A 23,394-nucleotide genomic window follows, 5' to 3' on the forward strand; every position below is an offset into this window, starting at 1 on the left:
AAGATGTAAATCTTTAATGCTTCTACATGACAGTTAACCAATAAGAACACAAAGATGATGCACTAGTAAAGCAAAGGTACATATTTGCTCATTAGACATAACAGAAACCCCCAAATCACAAAAAAGCATTTTAGGAAGTTATCTCTTTACCAAAAATTTGGACTATAAGCTGCAACTTTTTTCCAAAGCTTTTACCTATGCGGCTTATGCAATGATGTGGCTGATTTATGCATTTTTTTCTTTCGGCCGCCAGGGGCGCCCGAGCAGTATCTTTGAAAATATCTTAAGGTTTAATGTGGACACAAGCGGCCTATAGTCAGGTGCGGCTTATGCATATACAAAATGTTTTTTTCCTTTAGAGATGTACTGGGTGAGGCTTGTAATCAGGTGTGCCTTATGAATTTTACGTTATCTATTTAAATTAAGTGAATATGTTTGAATGTGATGAGATAATATATAAAATGTATGCTACCACAAAGAGAATAAAAAATCTGATTCTTATTATTACTATTACAGTTCATGTTAATATTAACATTATTATTACTGTTGTTTCACAAATATGGTAATATAATATTTGCAGTATAAAATACAATGTCTATTATAGACAAGCTGTTAATAATAAAACACAAATGTAACTTACAGAATTCTAAAAAAGGAGACGGAGAAAACTTATTTGGCTTTCTTCAGGTTTCAAATCCCAAATTCAAGTTATTGGAAACACCTTCTTAAAATCAAATTCTTGCAATATCTTAGAACAGTGTGATAAAAACGGAACAAAAAACATTCTTTACTTGAAGACTTTCAGGACAACTCCAGAATGTGTTAGCTATTTTTTTATAAACTATAAAATCCACTAAGATAAGCCTTTCTCGTGAAAATTCAAAGCTTTAAAGGCCTGTGTTTGTTTGTCTGTGAGTGAGAATGTCCGTATAATTGAACCTTTTGTAGACAGAGAAGTAAAATACTTTTTTTAATCGTGTTTGAGGAGCGAGTCAACACTTGCTTGCACACATTTCAGGACACGGTTGATTTGCTTTTATTACAACCACGGCAATTCCTATTAGATTCATTCTGATTAATGGTTACCCTTAAAACTCATTACCCATCAGACTGTGACTGAGGGAACGTTCTGCCAACGAGACCCCAATTAAATGTGCCCACCGTATCTGGTAAATAGTAGGGCACAAACAGATGGAAGGTGACTATTGCTAAAGGAAAGTCAGCCTGCACCTCTGAAAGCTTCATGAGTCGGCAAACGCAGGCCTCATCACTCTCTGTTGTACTTTCCACTTTGTTGGCAGTCTTGTGTGATGTCTTAAGTAGTATAGTTACCAAATTTAGATTAAGACAGTGTGACATTGTTAAATATAGTTTTGGGTTATTTAAATCGTTGTGTGATGTAAGAGACATTGGTGCTGCCACTTTCTTTGGTGTTTCAGTTCGTGTCCACTGTCATATCACTCAGCGCTATGGAGTCTTTTAAAGTAACAACACACCGTTTTATCTAGATGTCTCTCCCTGCGGTTTATTGTTTTTTTGAGGTGGATATATTTATTCTCGTAGATGTGTTGGATGCAATAAGTTCAGCAAATTTGAACTGACCAGTCGGGTGGTCCTTATTTTCAAACTTCAGAGTTTTCTTAAGCAAAGGCCTGAATAAGGTGTCAAACGATGAGAAAACAATTCCTATGAAGCTTCACATCAATCCGACATATTCAAAAGGTGCCCCATAGTCATTTTCTTACAGTAGTCCAATACAGTGGTCCTTATATATAGTGAGAAGTTCCAAAATGCGGATTTCAATGGGCGAAGGCATGAATATGGTGTGAAAACATGAGGAAACACATTGTTTTTGAAAACTAGATTTAAGATCTCAATTTTAGCTAGCCAAACCCCAAGCCGATGATGCGAAAGCTGCTGAATCTTTTTTTTTTTTACACACATTTTTTTTACATAAAAGTACTTTTTTTTCAAATGCACTTTATAAAATCAATCCTTTTAAAAGCACAGCCCAGCTTGTGTCAGGATCTGTCATGCCACCTTCTTTTAGAGGCCCCCATATGGGTGTGGAGCAAGACATACCTATGCCTAATCTCTCTACACCTGATTACCACAAACCTTTATACAGACTTGTTGGACAGAATTCTGGGTCGGGTCATTGTGACCATTATACTGTTTTTCATCCTAGTTGATAAGGTTTGTTGTTTGTTTCTAGGTCAGACAGATTTGTTGTCTTTTTAACATTTGCTTGTTTGCTACTTCATGCCTATATTTTGTTATTTAAGCACCCCACCATCTGATCATGCTTACCTGCAATTAAGTCCATCCGAAATCATACCAAAATTGCTCATATTACTATGCACACTTGGACTTGGGGAACCTCTTTGATATGTCTAATGCATCCGAAACTTCACAAAATGTGTTTTCTCATGATTTCACACAGTATTCAGGCGTTCGCTGGTCGAAAAAATAATTTTTGAAATCCTCCCTATATGAAAAGACCACCCTACTGCATCGTTTCATCGACTAATCTTGAATTTTAGTGCTCACCTTGTCCTCTCAGATTGGGTTTGGTGTAGACTCTGTCTTCGTAGATGGGATCGATGTGATGTTCAGGAGACTGTAGCGGTCGCAACTCAGAGCCCAAATGACTGTGTTGGCTGCTATAAGAACCTCTGGAGCCTGTCGAACGCAGTAAATTATCAAGGTTACCATTAAGTCAGAAAGATACATGTCAGCTAGGGGCATTCATGAAAACAACTGCAAAAGTGAAAACTGTTTAACAGTATCCTTTTGGGTTTCCTTGTTTATCGCTGAAATTCAAATTTATTTTGAAATATTGTTAATATCAAATACATATTCCTACCAATGTTGTTTTCTTTGGACCTCTCAAAAGTGCTCATGTTTTTATCCTGCTCAGAAAGCCCGTACCTCCGACTCTGCCTGCCTCCTGTTTTTCTGCTTGATCTCTGTTGCCGACCAGTTTCCGAATTTGCCTACGACCTGCCCTGCCCGTCTGACTCCGAACTCTTTTCCGAATACTACGACGCCCTTCTTCTCCAGCCCCGGCCAATAAAACTACGATTACGCCTGTCCGCGACCATTCCCGCCAAGCCTTCACCCGCCTGTCAAGTTCCGTCAATCTGCCAACTAATGGATCGAAGAATCCCACCTTGTCATTTCCTTCCTTTCAATAAAACCAAGAAACGAGCGCAAGTGATCTCAGTCTTCCTTTCGTCCTGTCTGACATTTCTTAGGTATTATTTTACAGCATTTGGCTTTGCTCTTTTTAAGTTACAAATTGAATACATAAGATGGGCAAAACTAGAAACGGTAATTGTTTTATCATCAAGCTGTTTATTCTGAATATTTTTCCCAGTTTAAGAATATCTGCCAACTTTGATAAAATAATTGTGATTATTTCAAGTAGGATTGCTCATTTTAACGTATATACACAACTTTTTTTCTTAACTACAATATCTAATATAGCCTTTCTTTTACACTTTGAAAAACAGAAACTTTTGCTAATTCTCAATATTAGTTTTGACTTTTTCAACTTAAAATGTTTCTAACAAAAATACCACAATATACATTTGCTAACTTGTCTGCAAAACAAAAACAAAAAGGTACCCTATTTCCAATTTCAGGTGGGGCCTGATTGTTGTTTTTGCCCATGCACCAAACAGCAGTTTAGAGTACCCACCCTTCTTGAAGTCCTTGGAGGGTGTGCTTTAGAGCGCGCCCCCTGGAGACTCCCTCGTACTGCTGGGGGATTCAACGTTCAAGTGCGCAATGACAGTGAGACCTGCAGAAGCATGATTGGGAGGACCACCGCCCCCCCAAATCTAAACACAACTAGTGTTTTGTTCTTGGACTTCTGAGCCTGTCACAGCATGTCCATAACTAACATGATGTTTAAACATAAGGGTGCCCCTAAGTGCAACTGGGACCTACGGCAGAAAGCTTTGGACACTTGGTCGAAGAAAAAGGCGGAGCTGTCAACTGATCACCACCTGGTGGTGAATTGGCGCAGATAGTGGGGGAAGATGCCAGACCGACCCGGTAGACCCAAGCGTGGGTCTGTTGGGAACATCTAACACCATCTCATGTCAGAAAAGGTTTCAACTGACACCTCTTGAGTCCGAGTGCACAATGTTCCGTGCCTCCATCATCAAAGCGGTGGATCAGAGCTGTGGCACCCAGATAGTCAATGCCTGCTGAGGTGGTAACACTCAGACCTGTTGGTGGTCACCGAGTCTGGAAGCAGCTCGCAGGTATCGGCTGGCCAAGAGGAATGTGGCCTCGGCAATTGCAGAGACAAAAACTGGGCATGGGTGGAGTTTGGCGAGGCCATGGAAGGCTACTTCCAAACGTCTTAGGGAGGGAAGCGGTGTGCCATCAACACTGTGTATAGTGGAGATGGGGCTTTGCGGGAGATGGGGCTGTGCGGTCCCTGTATGCCCAGTGCCAGAGTTTGGGCTGCATTGCTGGCAGTAAGTCAAATCAATTGCCAGTGGGAGCTGTCACCAACTATGTCCATAACTTTTCTGTACAGAATTTCCAGGCACAGCCTTGGCGGTAGAGGGATCAGGTTTGGGAGTCTGAGCATTGCATCTCTGCTTTTTGCAGACGACGTGGTGTTATTGGATTCCTCAAGCTCTCACTGGAGCAGTCCGCAATGGAGTGGCCGGGAGGCCGCGATAAAGTTAAGCACGTCTAAGTCTGAGACCATAGTTCGCAGTCGGGAAAAGGTGGCATGCTCATTCCGGGTTGGGAATGGGATCCTGCCCCAAGTTGAGAAGTTCAAGTTTCTCTGGGTCTTGTTCACGAGTGAGGATAGGATGGAACGAGAGATCGATAGACAGATTGGTGCATCATCTGCTGTCGTGCGGACCCTATACAGGTCTTACGTGTGAAGAAAGATCTGACCCGAAAGGCAAAACTCTCGATTTACCGGTTGATCTACGTTTTTACCCCCACCTATGGTCATGAACACTGAGTCTTGATCGAAATAAAAAATCCCAGGTACAAGCGGCTGGAATGAGTTTCCTCTGCAGGGTGGCTGGGCTCTCCTTTAGAGATAAGGTGAGAAGCTCATCTGGGAGAGGGACTCAGTGTTGATATACTGATATACTGAAATGCAGAATTTTCCTTTATATACCAAAATTTAAGTAGGGCAACATCCTACAGAACAGGTAAAATGGGCTCAAAACCCTTATACCAGGGGTGGCTAACCCGGTCCTGGAGAGCCGCACGTCCTGCATGTTTTGGAGGTTTCTCAGCTCCAACACAGGTGACGCCAATTTTCAGTTTGTTAGCAGGCTTTGTGAGAGCTTGATTTCGATCCAGGTAATTGGAACCACCTGTATTGGAGCAGAGAAATCTCCAAAACATGCAGGACATGCGGCTCCCCAGGACCGGGTTAGCCACCCCTGCCTTATACCAACAAAAATGTGTGCTTATCCTTAAATCCAAGCAATATTGTCAATCCTATAACAATCATTGTAGTCTTAACCACTAAAGTGCATAGAAACAAAAGCCTAAACCTTTGGCTTTCACACAAATCTGAGGTAATTATTATAAGCCCATCATCAACAAATTACATACAAGGAAATCCAATACAATAGGGGTAGAAAATCTATGGGCCGCAAGCCAGAAATGGCTCTTTTCATAAGAACATCTGGTTTGGGGACAAGATGGAACATGTACAATTATATAATGCATTGACACATACAAAGCCAAATTTAACATGTAAAAATGGGACTAAAAACTGCCACCTAGGAGGATACACATAGACTGTATTAGCGTTTGGTTTAGGACACACTTCTTTATGCTGTTTTAACCCTGGGAGATGATTGGTGATTTTTCATCCTCCAAGTTGTTTAATCTTTGACGTCTTTGTTCTCTTAAAAATAATTCTTGACTTAAAAAAAGCAAATACTCTTGCCTGTTTCCACTATTCAAAAGTCTTCAAGGACGACAGTCTTTCATCGTTTATTTATTTTATTTTTTTAAGAACTTGAGCGAATCCTTTAAAAAAATGGGTCCTAAATAATTCAGGAAATTCGAAGACAACTAGGGGCTACCATCCCATATTTGTTGAGAGGATTTTTAATTCAATATTTACAATTCTAGCACTCTGTGGTGGTTGGTTCTTTTACAGTATTTCTATTGAGTAGGAATGTGCTGGCTACTGCAGTGTTATGATGCCAAATATTCCAGCAATGTTTTAATTACAAATATTAAAACATATTCTTTTTCAATATTCTGTAAACATAAAAAACATAACGTTTAGCATAGTTGCAGCATCAATATTCCCAATTTATAAACAATGTTAGGAGTAACACGTTTCAACGAATGGATTCCTAGAACACAATTACTTTTTTCTGTATGGTTATTAAGAAAATGTTGTAAGGCAACCGTCGTTACAACATGGTGCGTTACTACAGTCAATTTTAAAAGCAGATTATGATTTACATTGTTGTCTGTTTTTCAACGGTTCCTCCTTTGGGGGTTTGGGGTTTTTAAGGGTTATTGTTCTATCTTCGTTATTCATTATCCATTATCCGTTATCGGTCAGTTCATAATACGCTACAAAGCCTAGGAGCCGGGACACTTACTCTCAGCCAAAAGGCCAAGCTAAGGTCCTAGCCCTAAAGCCTTGCTGCGATCATTGCGAATGCACCGTTCCCGGAGGTACTGCAATACCGGGCCGATGCGTAAGAAGTGACGTAAAACCCTCATTTCACCAATAACGCGACACTGGACGCAACAGCCAACAAAAGCACATTTATATCTACCTACAAAACACAACTGAATACAGGTAGTGGTGCCACCTGAAGTACGAAGGATGTAATTTCTTCCTACTAGCCAAGTCATGTTTAGTTGTGTAGCCCTTAATCACAAGGAGTCTTAACGGGTTACACAGACCACAGATTATTGCAAACCACAGACTATTATGACACCATCCCTTGATCTAAAACCTGCATGGGGCAAGGAAAAACTCAAAAAAATCAACATGAGGAAAATGAAGAAACCTTGAGAAGGACCCCACACATGAGGTAATCCCCCTTCAGGATGACCAGGCTGCAATGGATGTTGCAATTACAAATACTGTACAGATATCGTCAACATGAAATATGGGTCATTCATAAGCTAGAGAATAGAAGTGTGTTTTAAGACGAGATTTAAGCAGTTCCACTGAGGTTGCAGCTCGAATCTCAGGGGGCAGAGCATTCTACGACACCGGGGCCCGTATTGAGAACTCTCTCTAACCTGCGGTTCTCTTCTCGGCCCTTGGGATCACTATTCTGATATTCTCCCTACCTATTATACTCCTATCTAAGCTGTATTTACAACCATAAAATAAAATACTAAAATCAGAAGTCAGTGTCTGTGTACATATTTGGTTGTTTGTCACCAGTAGCGATTGGTAGGCAGCACGTAGGAGGGGTATGAAACAACAAAATCAAGGGGGCAAATGTGAGCATGTAATTTGAGGTAAAAGACTGCCAACCTTTGGTATTTATTTGTGAAATTATTTTTGCAATAAACCATGACTTGAGAAAAAAAAAGAAATTGTCTTCAACATTAACCATAGATGGAGGAAATCTTCGATTGGTTGGAAGACAAAAGACAAACCAAAATGAGGGCTTCACTGCTTCCACAGTTTGGTGAAGACGTTTTCCTCTATTTCTTTTATCATGTGGCTATCTTACAGCAGTTTTAGGGCGTTGGCTTCAATGAGAGCATATACTGTAATCAGGGTTGGGTAGAGTTACTTTAACTTGATTACTTTCAATTACTTTTGGATTACTCCAATACCAAATATGCTAATAAAAGACAAAAGAAACTAAATATCAATAAAATTACTAAATTTTGTGCAGGCTTGGGGAATAATGGAACACATGGAACGGCAAAAATGATGTTGGCAAGCTGTTTGGATTTATTTTCATTTTGTTTCTGTCGCATTTTATGTTAGTTTTGCCGGAGATCAAAGAGATCAAAGCCAGGAGAGAAACCTTACCACGTGTTGTGAGTCATGATTTTATTCATATTTAGTTTCTTTTGTCTTTTATTAGCATATTTGGTATTGGAGTAATCCAAAAGTAATTGAAAGTAATCAAGTTAAAGTAACCCTACCCAACCCTGACTGTAATTAGAAACTACATAGCTATTTTCAGAGTGTTAGAAATCTGGGTGGTAACACAATTACTTTTTAAAAGAGGTGACTGGTAACCACAACTAATTACTTTTTTTAGTAACACACCAAACACTGTTCACAAATACACATGCAATGTCAAGTTACACGTGAAGAAAAAAAATCATATTGACCTTTACCTGCCAGGCTCCCAGGCCTTTTCAGGGTTGCGTTGGCGTACAGCTCGTGGGATATCTTGTAGGTTTCGCCCCCGATGTGATGCAGCATGCGCTTGGTGGGCGACAAGGTGGCGTAGCTTCCCACCACGGAGCTCAGCTGGTGGATGGGTGATGACGTGTGGTTTACACCTGAAGGGGTCGCCATAGATAGTGGGGAGGAAGGGCCCCCCACGCCTGGTGGCACCATGTTGATGGGTGATGAGGTGCTGCGAGGGAAGCATAATTGAGGTTCCAAGCCGGTAATGGTATCTATTTTCTAGTACAGTGGTACATCTTTATAGTAGAACCTCCAAACGCAAGAATTTTGACATTTGAGTTTTATTTGGAACAAAATTATTGCTCCACATAACAAAGTCATGAGTAATTCCAGAGGCTACCACAAGTGACCGCTCACCGCTCGTCCCAGTTTGGTATGCGCTACCAACCATCAGGCACCTGAAAGTTACAGTAACTTTATTTTAGGTGTAAAGTAAGCTCTTACCTGTCACGCCTCCCCCGAAACCCCCACTCCTCCGCATCACACAGGCACCTCTGTTAGTTACTGCCTGTATTTTAAGTGCTCATAATAAACTCACATTTTGTCTTATATTATTTATCGTTTAACTGTATATTTGTATGTTTCTTGATATGTTTTTAGTGATCAGGAAGATTTTTTTAGGGTTATCCTGGATGCTATGGGAGATAGGAATGGACCAATTGGTTTGCAATTATTTGATATCATATGGTAACATTCGCTAATTACACAAGCAGTTTGAACTACGAGCACGAACCTGGAATGAATTAGGCTCATATGAAGAGGTACCACTGTAATTGCTACTGCTGTTTCATAATAGATACTATACTAATTCAGTCTTGTTTAATGTTCTTTCAGTGCAGTGTAGCAAGTGAAATATTTTAGCTTTCACATGCCCACAAATCAAGAATTTGGTTTAAATGAACTCAGGAGAATGAATGTGCACCTGTAGGACTTGGCAAGACGACTCGGGGACTGTTTGGGCGACGACACCCGCTGTAGAGTGGCGTAGCTGGGCATGTCGGAGGACGTGGAACCCAGGCGCTGCAGCTTGGTAGGTGATCCCACAACCTGCAGGGGGGAGCTCACACGCTGAAATAAAGAAGTTGTACCTCATTCAAAGAGAATTTCCCCTCAGTTAAAACATAAATCTACTCCGTGTAGTCATTATTTTCGGGGAGATAAAGCGTGCTGGGGACTGACTCGTGTGGTCTCTGATGTACTGCTTGATGAAATGCTACTAGAAAAATCAAATTAACAATTGTCTCACGATCATGGTCATTCACTTCCGGGTTCTAATTTCCCTCCTCACAGCCGTCGTCACTTGTCTTGATATCCACACTTTTGTTTCTCCTTTCAGGACTTGCCCACTTTCTTCTACTTGTACTCCATCCCCTTGGTTCTGTGCTAGTTCATTGCCATTCTCATTCCAAGTTCTTTGTCTACCCAGTGCACTGACTCCCTGTCTGACCTTCAGAACTACGAATACCGACTGATGAACTTTTGGACTGTCGACTTCGCTGCTTAGACCCAATGGATATCTAAACGTATCCCCTGTCCATTTGGTAAAGTTTGTTTACCTCTGATGCTCAGGACACTTTTGCCTTGCTGTCTGAATTTCCATGTGCCCTAATAAATCCAGAGAGAGTTCTTGACAAGTGGATTACAACGTTGGGGATTTTACTCAAATATAAAATGTCAGTTTTTTCAAGATACCATTCAAGTTTCTGTTCTAATTCTTATAGACAGTGTTATGTAAAAATGATCATCTAAAACATACTATCTCATTCTTAAAGGGACACTGTGTAATATTTGACCATTAGAAGTAGTTGTATTGTGCAGTTCAACCAAAAATGAGTGCTAGAAAGTGCAAGGATGAAAACAAACTCCGGAGACTCCTCAGTGCCCAAACCTCACCCTTTTTCTAATTTACTTGACCAGCCTTGTGGGACATCTCAATCAGCTCCCACCAGGTAAGGCTCATGTTATGTAAAATACATGCAAAATAATTCAACAAGATTTTATTAACAAAATGCATGTTTACATGATAGTTTGTGTATTTTTGCTTATGATTGAAATAAACATTTATTTCACCAAAATATCGTTTTTTCACTACTATGAGTCGCTAAATAATACACAATGATCCTTTAAAATATATAATATGAATAGCCTTATTTTTCTCTTACAGAATAATAACCCATTATGTATTGTATACAATTCACTAGGCGCTGTTACGTGTTCATTTTTCAAATGCTGCAGCCATTCAATAACAGCTGCAACTGAAATCTATTATCTTACTGAATTGGACAGCAAATATCGGATAGTTTTCTATTCAAATACCCATTAGATATACAAAAACATGTTTTAAAAGCTAATGAGCAACCAATTCGGAATAATTTCATGTATTAAAGCACAAATCAGGAGAAAATGAGTAGGCCTGGTTTGTCTAAATGTAAGAGTAGAAAAGCAAATTCTTGGAGTTTATTTAAAATGCTAAAACAGGGATCGGTAATCTTTTTGACTCACGAAAGAAGACGTTTTGAAGAACAATTACATTAGAACATTTTATTACACTGTGTGACGTTGGATGATTTGATAAAATCTATGAATATAATAATGACAGAGACTGTGTCTCATATCAACATACATACCACTTGGAGTTTGTCTAATTCCGCAGTTATTTAAGATTGTTGAGGTTCATTAAAATCATTTTTGTCATAAATAATGGTTTCAAAACAAGGTGCGAGCAGAGTTCTTTAAAATAAATAAATCACTAAATACTGCAAACAAGAAGGATAGAGATATTGACCTTCACCTATTGGACCCAGTTATAAGCTTGGGAATCGGATGGTTAAGAGACACAGAAAACAATCTGAATGACATTCTTTTTTATCAGCCTTAAAGGTAGAGATGTGCTACAGCTGCCGCTAGTGGTAATGATGTGGCCTAAATGTGTTAAAATTGTGTATTTTACCGCCAAGCCAGATGTACTCATGAGAGACATACCTGGCACTGAGTGCAAAAGTGAAAGGGGTAGTGTGCTATCTGCACAAAGTTTCACTCACATCTAGCGTATACCCAATCACATTTCTCTGGGTGCTTGTCTGGTGTTTTTGGATGTTTACAGTTTGTTCTGTGGGTTTTTGTTGAAAAATGTTTTAACAGTGACCAAACATTTTTAATGAGCTTCCACATACAGGATTGCATAGAACGTACAGCCAAAAAAGGGTCTGTTGGACTATGACAGTAAACTGGGGTTGAGTCTCTGCGCTATATATTGTGGACCGTTGCTTCGGCTTTGCATCTAATACAATTTGATCCGTACGTATAAAAGTAACATGTCTCTTATTTCATCGCTGACACAGATGTAATCATCAAAAGAGTAGGGTTCGACCAATTATGGAACAGGACGATTGTGGCATTGATAGTTGGGAATTTGACAGATATTGGTACTGGCATTTTTATCAATTTGTTGGGCTAATTATTAAGTCCCAGTTGCAGCTGAAAAACCACTCCCTTCCCCTCAACTCCTCTCTCCTTGCTACCCACCCTGCCTCCTGAGCTACTGAAGCAGCAACAACAAGAGAGAGAGGCAGCTCAGTTAATTTGTCCCAACATGCCTGTGTCTGTGATAGAAAAGCGTGTTTGGGATTAAGATGTAGCATAAACGAGTAATGTGTTTTAAAGAGGTCCGTTCAGGTTGAGATATATAAGATCCTATCATAACATTAGTTCGTCAATAAGGCGTGTCTGTTTGTGATTGAGAGAAAGAGCGTTAATAGCACGCTAAACTCTTGTGATCATCTCTTATCATAACATTACTTATGATAAGTGCTGATCACAAAAGTGGCAATCCATTTTAGTTTGCCAATATGTTTTAGTTTTAAGTTAATTTAAGTCATGTTGTCTGTATTGACATTTGTATTAATTTATTGGAAAAAAAAAGTCTGGGCGGTATTAAAGTTTTTACCTAGTTTTATACGAGATGCTGTTAAGTCCAATTTTATTTCCGGAACTGTTAATTTTTGGTTTAAGTGAAAAATTAATCATGTTAGTTGTGTTGAAATTCTCATTTCTTCACTGTAAAGAGTTTCAGACAGCTATTAAAGTTGTATTTAAATTGATTACAAATATTTTAATATTGCAATTGTTATCTTTAAATTAAGACAATGTATGTATATATATTGGCATAGAGCTACTTTAAAATATTTAGTTAGTTATAACTATGGACGACGGTACAAAAGTTGTTCACGCACTGAGTGCACATTTCCAGGAGGGTAGCCACAACTCTCCAATTGGACTCTTGGAAGACATGGGTTTTTGTTTTTTGGGTGTGTTTTTTTTCTTTTTGGTGGGAAATTATGTGTGCTTGTCAATATGTTTGTTAGTAATTTGGTTTGTTTTGTCAATGGAGGTGTTAGTAATTAATGTAGTGTTTCTGTATGCTTCAAAAATCAGTGAGACTCAATACAAAGCATGAGCAATCTAAATATTGTTTCATATAATGTACATGGGCTAAACCACCCCATCAAGAGAAAAAAGATATTGAATCAACTCAAGACATTGCAGAGCTCAATAGCCTTATTACAAGAGACACATTTGACCGAGATTGAACATAAGAAGCTAAAAAGAGAATGGATGAACCAGGTGTTCTACGCATCCTATGGTAAAAGGAGGGGAGTAGCAATTTTACTTGGAAAAGGGGTGGCGTTTAAAGTCGAAAAAGAAGTGAAGGACAATCTGGGGCGATATATAATGATTATAGGGTCAATGGCCGGTAGGGAAATATCAATAATGAATGTTTATGCACCAGTTGAGGAAAAGGGGACTTTTTTTCAAGTATTAGCTAAAGTAATAACCAACTGTGCGAAGGGAATGTTACTTATAGGAGGTGACTTTAACACTGTACAGAATTGCAAAGTGGACAAGTATCCTTCAGTACATGGAACAAATACAAAGACGTCGAGGATGTTAAATAACATAACTAAAGAATTGGGATTGATAGATCCATGGAGAGAGAAGAATCCCCAAACTAAAGACTATACTTTCTATTCAAACCCGCATGGCAGCTACTCGAGAATTGATTACTTTTACATTTCAAGACAACATATGCATACAGTAGTAGAGTGTGGTATAGAGAATATTACTATAAGTGACCATTCTCCAATTACTTTGAAATTAAGTTTAGACAATGAACCCCATTTTAGGTATTGGAGGATGAATGTATCTCTCCTCTCAGATAAAAACGTAGTACAGGAAATAAAACGGTGTATAAAAGAATATTTCCAAATCAATGACAACAATGAGGTTTCTCCATCAATACTATGGGAAGGAGGGAAAGCTGTAATAAGGGGGAAATTAATAGAAATATCGTCCCGGCTGAAACGAATACGCTTAAAGAATCAGAAGGAATTGGAGGATAAGATTAAGGAACTAGAAGAAGAACATAAAAAAACACCAAATGAATCCAGATTACAGGTATTAAAAACAACCAGAAGCAAATTAGATGAACTTTTGACAAATAAAGCAGAAGGGGCTCTGCGCTTTGTGAACCAGAGATACTATGAAATGGGCAATAGAGCCAGTCGACTGCTAGCCTTCCAACTTAAAAAGGCCCAAACAGATAGAATTATATCACAAATAAAACATCCTATCTCTAAACAATGTTTAGTAAAACCCAAAGGTATAGCAGAAGCATTTGCAGATTATTATAAAGAATTATACAAGGACTCAGAAAATGACTTAGATAACTACACGGCACAAAACTTTTTAGGAAAACTACATTTACCAACACTAACAGGGGGGGATACATTAGAAATTATTCGCCCCATTACAAAACAGGAAATACAAGATACAATAAATAACTTAAAAATAAATAAATCACCAGGAACGGATGGATTCCCGGGGGTGTTCTACAAAAGCTTTAAGGAAGAATTAACACCAGTACTGCAGAAAGTATTTAACTATGCTCTAACAAAAGGAGATCCCCCCAAATCATGGTCGGAAGCCATCATAACAGTCCTGCACAAAGAAGGAAAAGACCCAATATTGTGTGAAAGCTATAGACCAGTTAGTTTACTTTGTAATGATCTAAAAATTCTTACAAGCATACTGGCAAAAAGAATGCAGAAATTTATAGCGAAATTAATTAGAAATGATCAAACAGGGTTTATTCCGGGAAGGCAGGGTGCAAACAATATTAGGAGGATACTAAACATAATTACGAGCACAAAATCTAAGACCCAACCCTCGATGTTACTGAGCTTGGATGCACAAAAAGCTTTCGATAGGGTGAAATGGAGCTTCTTACATCAATCACTTATAGCTTTTGGCTTCCCTCCAATATTTGTTGAATGGGTGAAAATTATCTATAAAAATCCGAAATCTCGTCTTAGAGTAAATGGTCACTGTTCAGATTTCTTTGAAATCAAAAGAGGAGTCCGGCAAGGGGATTGCTTAAGCCCACTCTTGTTTGCAATAAGCATAGAACCACTCGCAGAATCAATTAGACAAAATGAGCAAATAAGGGGGATATTGGATGAAGGAGGAACAGAACATAAAATATCATTGTTTGCAGACGACCTGTTGGTAATGCTGAAGGAACCTTCGTTATCAATACCACCACTGTTGGAGAGCCTTAAAATATATGGAGAAGTAGCTGGGTATTCAAATAATGAGAGCAAATCAATAGCAATGATGATATCAGGAAAATGTCCAACAGATGTGATTGAAAGGTTTGATTTTAAATGGACAAATAAAGGGTTTAAATATTTGGGGGTGACCATTACACCACATTCCACACAGCTGTTTGATGCAAATTATGGAATGTTGATAAAAGAAATAAGGAAAGATTTGGAAAAATGGGAAATTTTGCCCTTAAGTCTTATCGGCAGGATAGAAACAATCAGAATGAACATATTACCAAGACTATTATTTCTGTTTCAATCCCTTCCAATTCTGATCCCGGCATCCACATTTAAAATGTTAAATAAGTTAATAGCAAAATTCCTTTGGCAAAACAAGAAACCTAGAATAAAATACAAAACCCTGTTAGCTCCTAAAGAAAAGGGGGGCCTAGACCTACCCAATATTAAATATTACTATTGGGCAGCTCAAATTAAAGCACTCATCTTGTGGATTACTACAGACAAAGATGCGATATGGGTGGACATGGAGCAACGATCTTGTCCAAATATGCTGGTGGAATCGTTACCATACATATCAGTCACGAGGTGGAAGAAATTAAAAATCCAGAATGAATGGATTAAGGGAACTATTAAAACTTGGTCAACAATACAAAAACAATTAAAAATATCAAGATCTGTGAATAGGGCTACCAAAATAGCGAAAAATCCAGACTTTAAACCTGGGGGTATGGAGGTAGGGTTTCAAAAATGGGCCCAAAAAGGACTGATGTTGATTACCCAAGTATTGGAAGCACAGGCAATGAAATCATTCGAACAACTCCAACAAGAGTTTGACCTACCCAGAAATGATTTTTACAAATATTTGCAACTAAGGCATTACCTCCAGAAACACGAGGAATGGGGGAAAATATGTAAGGAGCCAACTAAGGTAGAGGAATTATTAATATCGTATACAAAAGGACAATCAATAAAGGGGGTTATATCAAAACTATATAAAGCCCTGAGAATGGATCTCAGTAATGAGGACATGGCAGTTAAGGAAAAATGGGAACAAGAAACTAATGTAGCGATAAAAGACAACGAATGGGAAAAAACATTGAAAGAGGGACACAAAATAACCAACAGCCCGACATGGAGGGAGTTTGAATGGAAAGTAAAAATGCGATTCTTCTATACACCCTCTATCACTTCAAAATATAAAAATACCTCAAATCTATGCTGGCGTAACTGTGGGGGGGTCGGTGACTTTACGCATATTTTCTGGAATTGCCCTGTAATATTAAATTTTTGGAGAAGTATCCAGAGAGAAATAAAATTAATCACGGGCTGGGAGTTGCGGTTGGACCCAAAGGCTTACGTAATAGGAATTTTGCCAGAAGAATTACTATCTGGTCAACAGAAATATATACTAAGGGTAATGCTTCTGGTAGCAAAGAAAATGATCACAGTGTCCTGGCTGAAACCACAACCTCCTGACATAAAACAATGGAGAGACAAATTAAAGCAAATGTACATTATGGAAAAAATCACTGCAAAACTTCAACTGAAACTTGACCAATTTGAGAAAAGATGGAAGCCTATCACACAAATTTTACTTGATGTCTAAACACCTCCCCCTATTTATTATGTGTTTTTTTTTTTTTTTTTTTTTTTTTTTTTTTTTTGGGGTGTATATTTTGATTTATTATTTTATATATATGTATATATATATATATATATATTTATGTGTATATATATATATATATATTTATATTTCTTTTTGTATGGATGTATTGTATGAACATTTATTCTTCCTTTCTATTAATAGTATTTTTTTCTTCTTTGTTGTTTCTTCTGTTATTTATGAGTGTGTCAAATGTATATATTTTGTGTTGATGTATGATGGAGGAATCAAACCTCTGTCAAAATTGGTGTGAGAAATAAAAAGTTAAAAAAAAAAAAAAAAAATTTATCGTGCCAATTTTTACGTTTTTACAGCAAATGATTATCAGCTCTAAACATTGGGGTCATAATAGTAAAAATTGGTATCTGCCCTGAAAAACCCATAGCGGTCAATCATTAGAAAAGAGGCATCCATGGATCGGGAGGCTTACAGCCAAGATTGTTACAAAACAGAAAGGTTATTCAATTTATATACCACAGTTTTGCAGTTACCCAATGAGTAAAATGAAAACAAATAATACATGCATGAGTTGCGCATGATACTACATCAACAAATACGCTGTTCCAATTCTGTCATCACATCTGCAGCTTTTGGGACTCGTTCAGCCACTTGACACTGAATGAGTCTTCTTCTCTCTTCCTGCATGCATGTGCGCGTGCCTGTCTGAGTTTATGTATGAGAAGGAGAGAAGAGCTGCAGGTGTGTTTGCTAGAGTGAGAGCAGCTGCATCCACTGCTACCAATACTCAGTCCTGACAGCAAATTTTCACCTCTGCCTGCAATTAAATCAGGGACATAGACCGCACAGTATTATTATCGATAACCTTTAACACTCAATGCCAGGTTGCGTGTCTGCGCTTGAGCTCAGATATTTTCTTGTGACTTCAATAGGATCTTAGACCATAAACTAAGCCTAAATTCATGTGCAATCATTTTACGGGATTCAATATTAAGCCTTTGCGGGTCAGAAGCCAAGTTAAGTTTGTCAGTATTGGAAAAGAGGCAATTAAAGTAGGTGGATAAAGCAGAAAATAACCTATGTCAAATGTTGGAAACAAACACAAAGGTTTAGCTGTCATGTTGATTTAAAAGAAAAATTTCACTATGGGGGGTCAGCAACAAGCAGCTCTGGAGCCGCAAACAAACTATTATTCTTAATGTTTTCCAATGAATAGCGGTATATGCAGTATATAAGTCATGAACCTCATACAAAAGTGGCATTATTGCCAATATCCGGCATACGAGAAAAAGGCTAAAACTCGTTAAATATAGTTGCACTTCATCTCATCTCATCTCATTAGCTGCACCGCTTATCCTCAGTAGGGTCACGGGGGTGCTGGAGCCCATCCCAGCAATCATCGGGCAGTGGGCAGGGGACACCCTGAACTGGTTGCCAGCCAATCGCAGGGCACACAGGGACAGACAACTCGCTCGCTCATTCACACTTAGGGAAAATTTGGACCAGTCAATCCACCTGAAATGCATGTCTTTGGAATGTGGGAGGAAACCGGAGTGCCCGGAGGAAACCCACGCAAGCACAGGGAGAACATACAAACTCCGCACAGGAAAGTCCGGTAGCTGGATTTGAACCCTCACAGGGGGTTCCCAAGACCTTAGAACTGTGCCGCACACACGCTAACCACTGCTCCGCCGTGCTAATAGTTGCACTTAACCAGTTTTATTTTTTGGAATCACCAATTAATAAGTATATATACCACATAATGAATTTGCCTAAACAATCGCTAATTAGCGAATAATTAATTAAAAATTTGGAAAGAGTGGCCTTACTGTTTACAGATTTTTAATGCGATAATGGCCTTACCAACATCTGATGAATTTGTAGGAAACATTAATTAAAAATTTCTGGATTTCAAAATGATGCTGTATGCAATAATAGCCTTAAGTACGTCAGTAAGGCCATTATCGTGTACTATGTAAGAAGTTAAGGCCATGCCAGCGATCAAATTAGGGAATTTAGAATATTAATAATTCCAATATTGAAAATGTATCAAAAATATGGATAACTGAGAGGGTCTTCCTACTTCCCATGCATTAAAAACAAACAAATCAGTAGTGCCATTTTTGAATAAGGTCAATGATATACTGTATGTGTTGCCTTCCTTATAAGGCTTTTATAAAGCTTGTTTTTTCGCAGCTCCCAACACATGTTCTTTTTTTTGTCCAAAATGGCTCTTTTAACAATTTGGATTGGCAACACCAACTTGCTTGGCATGCAAAAAATTATGATGCTAGAAAACTAAGCATCTCACAAGATTTGTTTTCAGACAACTGAGGCTGACAAAAATAAAAACTGTAATGTCCTCCAAAGGATGTTCTCACACTGGCAATGTGTTGCAAGGCATATATGCCCCCTGAATGTTCTGTTTTTCAATTACAAATACAATAGTGAATCACGTCTAGGTTGGAATATCCAACTCAGATACATTGCGAGTGCAATTTAATTGAGGTCACTTATTAACAGTGTTGGGAGTCACGCGATAATGAAAACTAACTCGTTATAACAATACTACTTTTTTTTTAATCTCAACTGTTATTCTGGTATTCTTCCTACCATATATATTCACATCCAAATTGTGTTTATACCTATAAAAAAAATACCGAAATCTGTGGGTCGGTTTATACGAGCATATTTCGTTGTGTGTCAACAGTATCGAATGGTAGGCAGGAGGATGTGATTACACAGATTATACAGAAACAACTTAATCATTGGGATAAACATGAGCACAAAATTTACGGTTATAGAGGTCTGAATTTTTTATGTTTTTATTTGAAAAAAATATTTTTACAAGACACCATGTCTGTAGAAAAAAAAGAAAATGTTTTGGACATTACCCAGAAATATGGTAGACAATCTTCAAGTGGTATTAGGACAAAATACAAAATGGATATGGAGTATTGGCTGTGTTAGTTTGCAAGCTCTCAATATTGCACAAGACAAGAAAGCTTTTCTCTTATTTCTTTAGTAAGGCTATTTTTAATCAGTTTTAGGGGGTCGGCTTTAATGTGAGTATATACTGTTATTTCTAACTACACAGTTATTTTCAACACGCTACTTTTGGGTGCGAATAATCTGGGGGGTTACTTTTTAAATGAAGTAACCAGTAACTGTAATTAATTATTTGTTTTCAGTAACGCCCCCAACACTACTAATTCATCAATTCCCCATCTTGCATGATAAAGCCCAAAAACGAAGTTGTAGTGATGCGTTGACAAGTGATGTGGTAGGGATGAGTAGCCATTGTTTTACCTGGGCAGGCAAGGTGGCACAGGAGTAATACATGGAAGGTCCGGCAGGTGTGGGCCCCCCATCACTGGGCATGTGGAAGGCGCTGCCAATGGCCTGTTGAGCAAAAGAGTCTCTTTAGGACTAGGAGGGGTACACTATCCCTATTACATGGGCAGCCGCCCATTTCGCCACTGTTTCCCTTAGATAGGAATATTTAATTGGTCCCACGAGAGTCTCATAAACTTGTATCATAAAGAATATTTTAACATTTTTAAGATAGAATTTTATGCAAAGTTAAGCAAAATACAATTTTCGATTTTTCATTATATAAATGATTGAGGGCGGCATGGCGGCTGAGTGTTTACATACCTGTCAACCTCCATGGCTCCATGCCCTTACAAACTGTTTTTCCCTTACAAAATACAAAATAATCTTACACCTTTTTTGTTTCCAAACATGTATATTTATGTAGTTTAACATGTTATATTGTACATGTGTTTCGTTATATCATATATATTGTTAATTAACATTTTGTTGTGAGATACCGAGTTGCTCGACATGAATGAGGTTTAGTATTAAAAAAGTTCAAAAATTAAGTCGCTTGGACGTTCACTGTAGAAGGGAAAAATACATGCATATATAATTAAGTAGAATAATACATTTTCTTATTCAAATTATGAATTCATTTTCTGCATTAAATTATTGTTGGTAACATACTGATTAAAGGGATAACCACCAACCTGTATTTTTTCATTTTCTCCTTTTATACTTCCTTTTTTCTTAACTTCTTTATACAACATAATCTCATCTCATCTCATCTCATCAGCTGCACCGCTTATCCTCAGTAGGGTCGCGGGGGTGCTGGAGCCCATCCCAGCAATCATCGGGCAGTGGGCAGGGGACACCCTGAACTGGTTGCCAGCCAATCGCAGGGCACACAGGGACAGACAACTCACTCGCTCAGTCACACCTAGGGACAATTTTGACCGGCCAATCCACCTGAAATGCATGTCTTTGGAATGTGGGAGGAAACCGGAGTGCCCGGAGGAAACCCACGCAAGCATGGGGAGAACATACAAACTCCGCACAGTAAGGCCGGGAGCTGGATTTGAACCCACGCAGGAGGTTCCCACGACCTCAGAACTGTGCCGCACACGCGCTAACCACTGCTCCGCCGTGCTGCCCTATACAACATAATATTTCGTAATATAATGCATCAAAGCAAAAAAACCGTTTGGGAGCCGACTCTCTTTAATGAGTTGAACCGAAAAAGCCGGTTCTCTAAAAAGAGACGGATTTCCTTTCACTACATAAAACCGCTCGCTTTGTTTGCAATGAAAAAAACGATACCGAGATAGAGGCTTCCGCGGCGAACTTGTTTGACTTGATTGATTTGCCGTTTCGTGATAGTCGGTGTATAACGAACGGTACCCATAATTGACAAATTTTTGTTTTTCCGTACAGATTTTCTCGTACGTCGTACACGCCTTAAATTGCATAATAAACGTACTTTATATGGCAAAACCGTACAGGTTGACAGGTATGTGTTTAGCACGTCCGCAGCACAGTTCAGAGGTCATGGGATCAAATCCAGCTACCTTGGTCAGACACCCTTTCCCACTGTGCTTGTTGCAGTGTTTACTCGCTCCCCCTGCACTGTAGACGGCTGGGTAAAATGTGACATATATGAGCATTGTCTTCCCCAAGTTAAACATTTTTCAACCGTCGGGCAGTGGGACTAGCCTGCCAGTTCCTGCTGCTGAAAAACATCCCCACAGCATGATGCCGCCACCAACATTTTTCATCTCTCAGCAATAGAATAGAATAAAAGGTTTCACACTAGTTTTCAGTGTGGAAAGGCATTACGATACCCTCCTGTAAACAATTGAAAAAGGACCGGCATTATGTGAAAGCAGCAATAACAAAAGCAACAGTACTGATAATTAAGACTGTACTTTACTAAATCACCAGTATGAGTATTACCTGTATAGTCAATTAAATCAGCAGTGATGAGATCTGTTTACTCACTAACCCTACAGTGCATCCGGAAAGTATTCACAGCGCTTCACTTTTTCCACATTTTGTTACGTTACAGCCTCATTCCAAATTGTATTAATTTAATCTCTTATCTCAAAATTCTACAAAAAATACTCCATTATGACAATGTGAAAAAGTTTTTTTTTTTTACTTTTTTTGAATTTATTAAAAATAGAAAACTAAGAAATCAAATTTACATAAGTATTCACAGCCTTTGCTTAATACTTTGTTGCTCCACCTTTGGCAGCAAATACATTGAATATGATCCCAAAAGTTTAGCACACCTATCTTTAGGCAGTTTTGCCCATTCTTCTTTGCAATAAGTTTCAAGCTCAATCAGGTTGGATGGGAGACGTTTGTGCACAGCCATTTTCAGATCTCTCCAGAGATGTTCGATCGGATTCAAGTCTGGACTATGGCTGGGCCTCTCCAGGACATTCACGAAGTGGTTCTGAAGCCAATCTTTTGAGATCTTGGCTGTGTGCTTTGGGTCGTTGTCCTGCTGAAAAATGAACTTTCGCCCCAGCCTGAGGTCAAGAGCGCTCTGGAGCAGGTTTTCATCCAGGATATCTCTATATATTGCTGCATTCATTTTTCCCTCTATCCTGACTAGTCTGCCAGTTCCTGCTGCTGAAAAACATCCCCACAGCATGATGCTGCCACCACCATGCTTCACTGTAGGGATGGTATTGGCCTGGTGAAGAGCGGTGCCTGGTTTCCTCCAAACATGGCGCCTGGCATTCACACCAAAGAGTTCAATCTTTGTCTCATCAGACCAGAGAATTTTGTTTCTCATGGTCTGAGAGTCATTCAGGTGCTTTTTGGCAAATTCCAGACAGGCTTCCATGTTCCTTTTACTAAGGAGTGGCTTTCGTCTGGCCACTCTACCATACAGGCCTGATTGGTGGATTGCTGCAGAGATGGTTGTCCTTCTGGAAGGCTCTCCTCTCTCCACAGAGGAACGCTGGAGCTCTGACAGAGTGACCTTGGTCATCTCCCTGACTAAGGCCCTTCTTCCCCGATCACTCAGTTTAGAAGGCCGGCCAGCTCTAGGAAGAGTCCTGGTGGTTCCAAATGTCTTCCATTTACGAATAATGGAGGCTCACTGTGCTCATTGGGACCTTCAAAGCAGCAGAATTTTTTCTGTATCCTTCCCCAGATTTGTGCCTCAAGACAATCCTGTCTCGTAGGTCTTCAGACAGTTCTTTTGACTTCATGCTTGGTGTTTGTGCTCTGACATGCACACTCAACTGTGGGACCTTATATAGACAGGTGTGTGCCTTTCCAAATCATGTGCAATCAACTGAATTTACTGCAGGTGGACTCCAATTAAGCTGTAGAAAGATCTCAAGGATGATCAGTGGAAAAAAGATGCAACTGAGCTCAATTTTGAGCTTCATGGCAAAGGC

The 23,394-nt window shown here is 39.0% G+C and overlaps 1 protein-coding gene across 13 annotated transcripts in view; it reads right to left on the reverse strand.

Annotated features, from left to right (window-relative positions):
- Positions 1-23,394, reverse strand: part of ctnnd2b (catenin (cadherin-associated protein), delta 2b) — a 207,011-nt gene that overhangs the window by 63,587 nt on the left and 120,030 nt on the right. For 8 of the 13 annotated variants that reach the window (XM_088346259.1, XM_088346488.1, XM_088346339.1 and 5 more), the window contains 4 exons: positions 19,970-20,062; positions 9,339-9,484; positions 8,335-8,585; positions 2,551-2,682 (listed from right to left, as the gene is read on the reverse strand). In XM_088346259.1, coding sequence (XP_088202385.1) covers positions 2,551-2,682; positions 8,335-8,585; positions 9,339-9,484; positions 19,970-20,062 — 622 coding nt within the window. The remainder of the gene's footprint in view (positions 1-2,550; positions 2,683-8,334; positions 8,586-9,338; positions 9,485-19,969; positions 20,063-23,394) is intronic. The other 5 variants (XM_088346414.1, XM_088346558.1, XM_088346109.1 and 2 more) reach the window with 2 other exon arrangements.

Source organism: Urocampus carinirostris, chromosome 1, assembly GCF_059441175.1.
Source record: "Urocampus carinirostris isolate Australia breed hairy pipefish chromosome 1, RoL_Ucar_1.0, whole genome shotgun sequence".
Lineage (NCBI taxonomy): Eukaryota > Metazoa > Chordata > Actinopteri > Syngnathiformes > Syngnathidae > Urocampus > Urocampus carinirostris.